Here is a 7638-nt window from a genome sequence, read left to right on the forward strand (position 1 = left end):
TCTTAGGAATTAAAACAATATTAGTTCTATATAGTTCAGTAGGAAGATAAAAATTATGGAGATAATCAAGATATGTGCAAGTAGCATCAGCCCCCTAAAATTCTCCAAAATTGCCAAAATATATAATTCAACCTTTGAACTTAAAAAGAAAAAATACTCGTCCCCTTGAACTTTCAGAAAATGACATTGTAGCTCGCTAAACTTGAAAAAGTGACCTTGTAATCGCTTGAATTTATTTTTTCTATATTTGATTCACTTTGCAATGTAAGAAATGTAAGATTATTATCGAAAAATATAATTCAGGAGAGCATAAAAACATTTTCGAAATTTAAGAAGCCACAATATTTTTCTTTTTTTTTTTTCTTTTTTGAAATTTTATAATTATGTATTTGGCCGTCCAAGAAATGCTTCATAACTTTTCATCAAATGCTATTGCCTATCGCTGTAGTTTCTATCATATTAAAAAGATTACTTTGCATAAGAAAACTACCACAACGTTCAGATCTTGATCGTAAGCTACTGAAATTCACGGTCGGCAGAGTGAATCATGATTATTATTGATGCCCACCATCCACGAGTTATCAAGAAATTGTTAATTGTGGAAGACAGGTAAGTGTAAAAGTTCAAACAAACTCAAAAATTGACGGAACAATATTCAAGTCCAGAGAGTGCATGTTACTCTGGCACCATATAAACAAAATGTTATTTACTGGCAAGACCCATCTACCAAACTTCTTTCTAACCTTTCCAATCTGCCGCTACTGAACTACTTTTTATCCTTTTCAATCTGCTCATTTGCAGTTTCCATGTTGCCTTGCTTTGGTATTGGTTGAATTCTCACATAAGGGTTCCTGGTTAAGGTCTCCCCTCTCAGAGCAGCAACATATCGGTCATTTGTATCCTGCTTTCTCTGCAGCTCTCCGAGGTATTCCGCCAGTCTCTCTTGATTAACCTTCCCCATCATCTGAATTAAAAATTCACGAAACAGAACTAGTCAAGGTAAAATTATATTAGGATGAGAATTATTAGAAGCGGGCTAGGTAATATTGTGCAAAATCATAGAAATGAAGGGCTGAAGCTGCAGTAAGCCACAAAGAGGTCTTGGACTAAGAAAACATACAATTTGCAACAACAGTTAAAAATTGGGACGTGATGTTTATAACCAATTCAAGACATTAGCACAATTTAACCAAATTGACCCGGTAACACTTTTTTCCCCTAAAAAAGCAAAGCAATCCAGAGAGATCACAAGGCTGTAAATTATGATGATATATGTCTGCAATATATCAAAAACACCAACAATCCATTCCCCAGTTATTGTTGGATGACCAGAAGCAACAAAAAAATTGAGCTACTCTTTTGTTTGTTTTTGTTTTTTAAAACTAGCGGCAATGGTTCTATTGTGTGCCTAAATCAAATCAAATGTTAGTATTTTCTGTGTAAGACTATAACATTGGACGTACAGTTTTTGGGAGAAAAATGTGCAGTATATGAAAATACATTCTCATCTTTCAGTACTGTTTTTTTTTTGAAAAAAAAAAAAAGAACCAAGGTAAGTGGAGATAGATTTGTGGTGCATGTATGTCAGAAATAGAAGCATCATTCCAAGGTGGTAATAGGGTAAAAGTTTGGCATGGAGACAGAATATTTTCGAGACTTATCAACACATCTACACCAAATATTAATATTAATAGATTGGGAAGGTTTTGAGTCCATTGGAAGAGGCACCAGGGCCTGAACCCTGTCAGCCTTGCACTAAGGACATGCCTTTAACAAGATGCAACAGAAAAATTTAGTCTAATAATAGAACAGGAAATGACATAAATAAATAAATAAATAAAAATAAAAATAAAAAAATCAAGATTTTGGGCTTCAACAGGACACCACCAAGCAAAAGGGAAAATTATAGCTTGAGCATTGTGAATATAAAAGGGAGAGGAAATCAATGTTGGAATCTAAAATAATATGTCTAATGGGTAGCTTTACCATACATCAATATCCATGTTGATTGCAAATGGTGGCAGCACAATTGAATTACAAAAATACCTTAGTTATGTTGATTTGATTTGAAATGCTTCAAGTTTAAGCTCAATATTTGTCAACTATTGGGTTGTGTTTTAATACACAGCTGAAAGAGCATATTTGTGTAGAGGTTAGGAAAAAAGGAGAAAGTGTGTCTAATAGCGGTGAAGGTCCATTTTGGCAGTATGAGTAATAATGACTATGGGTGATCGTTTTATTTATTCACTATTCAAGACAAACCACTAAACCAGACTCAATAAAACTAAATTAGTAATTTAGTTCAGTTAGATTCTTGGAAAAGAAATTTGGTTTGTAATTTTTATAAAAACTTAAAAGAAAAAATGAGTTTAAAAAAAATTAATAGGTATAACCATATTATATTTAAATAAGATTAGTTGTTTCTTCAAACTGTTTTAAAAAATCAAACTAAACAGTCTTATTTCAATTTAGTTTTATATCTAAAACAGTTTAGTTCAATTTGAAAATTTACAACCTGTAAATTTACAGTTTGTTTCAAAACTTAAACTGCACTGAACCAAATCAAGTACACCACTAATCGGTCAGCTATACATTAAATAAAGATGAAACTCATTCCCATTTATTTCTACATTATTCCCATTTAATAAGGGATTCTTTAAATCCTACTTGGTGAAGGAGTAGGATTAGTGATAAGGTTAACCATCATCACAACCCTGAGGCTTGCCATAATTAGCATATCCTTATTATTTCAGAATTTGGTTTTAATCCCTAAACTAACTTCGCTTGAAAATGCAAGATTTTGATGTACTACACTATTTTCTAATCTAACTCAATAATGTATATTATATTTTTGAAACTTTTAGGGATTGAGATGTTAAATAAATTAAAACATCAATAACTGAAGTGCAATGATACAAGCGTTTGGTCGTTAACAAATGTTAGAGACTAAACATGCTAATTTCTAAAAGTTAGGGACAATTATGGTAAGCCTCAGAAGCCTTTATGTTAGTTTACCTTAGTAATGGAGTAGGCTAGCTATTTAATATGTTTATTCCCACTTAATATATTGTTTTAGAATTTTCATAGTTTGGGATTCCCAATACCTCGCGGAGTAGGTTGGTTATTAACTCTACGATCATCATGGAAACTGCTATTTTCTTTAGTTTTAATAAATAGACATAACCATTTTACTTGAATGGCTTGGGGCTTAGTTTTCTCTTCACTATTCTTTCTTCTCCTTTTCTAATCATTGCTAAAACACCACGAATACTTACTACTCAAATTTTTTCTTTTCACTTTAGGTTACTTTGCAATATAAAGTGGCTTGTTAATGTGCAATTGCCTTCCTAACATTTTTTCTTCCTAACATTTTTTAAGAGAAGTTTTAAGAAAAGATGCCAAAACTACAAAATTTTTTCCTTATTTTCTGGTTATGTGGAGCCTATGGATATAAGAAAGTGCAAATCTCCATAAGTCCTTCAGATTGTTGTAGAACAAGTTTTGCAGCTTTTAGAGGGTTCATTGTTGTTAAAAGGAGTGCGTTAAACACAAGGTGCAAAGGACTGCCTCAAACCCTAAATGTTGGTGTGATATTATTGAGGCACAAATCTTTTTGCTAAGGCGTGTGCCTCAGTGAAGGTGCAAGGCATGTGCCTAGTCATGCCTTTGCTTCTTAACTTTAAGACAAAAATCAAAAAGGAATAGCACATTATGACATTTGTTGGGGTAAATCACATCTGTATTCTGTAATCCTCCTAAATTTTAGAATGATTACTATTCATCTATAGAATTCAAACTTACCTAGTTAACTAATTAAATGGGCCAAATCATGTCATAGATCTTAGAATGCAGGACTGTACATGGGTCGGATACAAATCACAGATTTGAAAATCTCCGAACCAAACCGAGAAGTAGAGGATTTGAAAATCACAGAACTAAAAACTATCTGTGCTGTGTGGAAAAAATTTCCACTCCAACTTGCCCCAAATATTTGGAACAATTTCAAGATGATGTTCTGGTTCCAAATTTAAAAAAAAAATTAAAAAAATATTTGCGCTCCCTAATAAGGAATCCATTAGAAAATTAAACTAGTAAAGCCCTAAACAGGAGCCGATTTGATGGCTTTAAGCTATTAGCTACAAATATAATATAGGGGTCCCTTGTCCGATTATGATGAACAGGGCTGCTCCTTGTGAGAAGGTTGAAAAATAAAAGCCAACTCTTTCAAAAAATTTTTAAAATCAATTGTGTATATACGCATATGACCTATCAATGTGATTATTTTATAGCAAAGTATGATATATGATTAAACTTTAGAATGTCTTTATTAAGATCTTAAATTATAAGATTGTTAAAAAATGGCTTATAATCAAATTTTTATCATACATCAAAACAAATATAAACTACCTATAAATGATATATCACAATTAAACTAGTTTTCATATATATATATATATATATATATATAAACATGCACATGCATAGCCTATGGAGAGGTTGTTTGGCCTGCATGCCCCCCACTGATGCATAGGCACTAGTTTGCACTACAGTTAGTAATTAGAAATTCCACTCCCTTTTACAAATCCAGGATCGTTGCAACATAGGATCTACCTAAGTTCAGAAAAAGAAAAAAAAAGGAAAAGAATACTGTGTACCTACCTATTTTCACTAGATCAAATATGATTTTTTTTTTTTTTTTAGACTTTTGCTAGTGATGTTGCAAAGAGACAAACTTAATGGATGATCACGGAGATTACAAATGATAGCAGCTATTTGGTCGATGTTGGGCAATTAAAATTTGTAAAATTTTTACTGGCCTCTCTCCAGTTCTCTCTCTAACCTCAGGCCCTTGAATGATGGGTGAAGTAGCACGCAGAGATAACATGACTATAAGAAGCCACCCTTTGATACACTGCATTATAGATCACTAATCAAGTGCTCTTCTCTATCTATCCTCCTTTTCTCTCTCCATTTTTTTTTCTTTCCTCATCACTTCCTGATTTCTCAATTAATGATTTCCCGTCTCTCTTTTGTTAGTCTATCATGCACTCTCCAATTGTGTATCAATTCCACTAAAGTAAAGACTAATTAATTGAAGGGAAGTTGAAAAAATGAAAAATAAAAAATATAAGAGTGAGATAAAAGGAGAGCACGAGAAAAGATGGGGAGAGAAGAAAGGATTTGTTTCATTTTTCTTTTGTGGCAAGCACATTTATCTTGTCACAAGATATCTGAAAATCTACATAAACTATTAGCACAGAATCTTGTGAAGCAAAAGAAGATTGTTGAGGAGCATGAACACCACTGCTCAAATTAAATACATGTAAACCAATTGGAGATTAAACTAGTAATCCAATTCACAATTTCTTCTCTCTCCCTCTCTTTTTTTTGTGTTAATAATTTTGCTAAATTTCTAACCATCCACCATGGCCAATAAAAAATCCTCAAGAACACACTTTTCAATTAAAATTGTTTCTGAACTCATTTTTTCTATTATATTAGTTTTATATATTTATTCTAATTTAGCGGAATATAGGATTATGGGCTGAGACTTCTATTTTTGTTTGGAGTTCAGGTATATTGCTGCTAGAATTTTAGTTATTTTATGTCATTATTATGAATAATTGGCCTTATGTGGGATTAGGTGTCTTCTTTATACCAATTAGGTGTGCGCTTGCACAATGACCCTGGGCTCCAATACCCCTTTGCCCTTGATGCACCTCGCCCCTAATAGCTATTGATGGGTCTCTTTTAATGTTATCCAAGTCAACTGGGGACTCAATTTTTTGCCTTAAGTTAATGTTCTTTTGAGTTATGTAGGAGGATTCATTGTCCATCACAGTGTATACTCGTCTCTTCCTTACCCTATTAATTTCTTTTTCTTATCAACAAAGCATTAACACAGTAAATAAGAACAAGCTCTAGACACAATATCATAGCAGTAAGAGCATTTTTCCCAATTTTCTGAAAACAAATAGTTATTTCCTGAAGTAATTCAAATTAAAGTCATCCAAACAGTCCTCACATTCAAATAGCAATTTTCACAGCACAATATACGAAACAGATTCCACCACCTCATATCACGCCTTATACAATTATAATTATTAGAATTACGAGCTCATTAAATTATTTTCAATTCTACTCTCCCCTGACAGCAAATCAGATCAGAAGGCTGATCCCCCAAAATCCATAACAAATTGGAGGTCGTAACATCTCAGGTGTAAATTGTACAAAAAGTTAATTTTAGAGCAAAATCACATAAACTTACTCCCAAGAATTTCACATAAACTTCAATGCTCAAGCAAAATCAAATTATAAATCCTAGAGATATATAACGAGAATCCATAAGAAGGAATAATATAATAGATGGAATTTGATAGTACCAAGGATTCGGGGCGGGCGTTCTGGCGGAGGTGGGACTCAAGCTCCGGGTTGCGGGAGTTGGTGGCCTGCATGACACAATAGCCGATGACACCAGGAACGACTCCGCAGATAGTGGCGAAGGTGAAGAAGAAAGGTTTTGAGTCTCTTGTCTTCCTGACTAACCACCTCCATGTTTCGCTCTTCTCCCACAGAATCGACATTTCTCACCGTTCTGTTTCTTTAATTTCCCTCTGCCGGAGAAAAAGACTAACCGTGTATTGATAAGTGTCGTACAGGCGGTGTTGTGCTAGTCCGACGTTGAAGAAAATTAAAGGTTTATTTGACGAGGATATAATGTTTTATTTATGTAATTTTTTTATTGATTAATTAATTTATTTAGATTAGATTTACAACTTTGAAAAATAAAATTAGATCTAGCATTATTTATTTTATAATTTTTATTTATTGATTTAGTTATAATCTTCTCATTTTTTTGTCTATCAACGTCAAATTTCATTAAATTACAGTATTTTCGGTTAAAGAAGAAATTGATTTTTGAAATTCAAATTGTTAATTTTTTAATATAGTTTGTTTCTTATTATATGTTAAGTTCCAAAAAAAGTTCTATTCTTAATAATAATTTTTTATTTTTTTATTTTCTTTTTTATTACTGAATTAATTTGCAACTACTATCACTTTAATTTAGTAAGAGATTTATATTTCTCTTGCAATAAATAGATGGGATTAAACATTTTTAATTTTCTTAATATTTTTTCAATTATATTCTAAATCTGTTTGACTTGAAAAAAAAATTGTGTTTATAAAACTGAAAAAAAAAAACTAAAATTACATATTTCTGTTTTTGGTCACTTTTTGGAGTTTCAAGAATTTCTATGTATGTGCATATATTCTTTTCTCTAAGCAATGAGCAAGTAATACTATCACTATAGTCAAAGTAATTACTATTATCAATTCAGATCATTTACTCATTTCTCTTTTTTACCAACACCAAAAAATAATTTATAATTATTTTCATTATAGTTGTATATAGATATTGATTTGGATTGACGGCACGAGGTTGAAAATTAAGTGATGACTTATTTTTTTTTTTTTTTGGCACTTATTAATTTTTTAAGAATCTGCATTTATGAATTAGAGACTGAGGGATTAGGTGTAAAGATTGGGTTGAATTTTATTTTGAGACCGCTTCATTACAATGAAATAGAATTAATTAAGTACATAAGTAGTATCATACAAGTAGTTTATACAATAAAA

The 7638-nt window shown here is 31.8% G+C and overlaps 1 protein-coding gene across 1 annotated transcript; it reads right to left on the reverse strand.

The window, feature by feature from the left end:
* Positions 1–517: 517 nt before the first annotated feature.
* LOC105635538 (centrosomal protein) lies at positions 518–6691 on the reverse strand. Its single transcript, XM_012218606.4, has 2 exons — positions 6384–6691; positions 518–964 (listed from the first exon to the last, which is right to left on the reverse strand). Exons 1-2 carry the CDS (start codon positions 6582–6584, stop codon positions 767–769), a joined length of 399 nt encoding a protein of 132 aa, XP_012073996.1. The 5' UTR covers positions 6585–6691; the 3' UTR covers positions 518–766.
* Between the last annotated feature and the right edge of the window lie 947 nt (positions 6692–7638).

This window comes from Jatropha curcas, chromosome 10, assembly GCF_041381405.1.
Source record: "Jatropha curcas cultivar XTBG-Jc1 chromosome 10, XTBG_Jcur_1.0, whole genome shotgun sequence".
NCBI lineage: Eukaryota > Viridiplantae > Streptophyta > Magnoliopsida > Malpighiales > Euphorbiaceae > Jatropha > Jatropha curcas.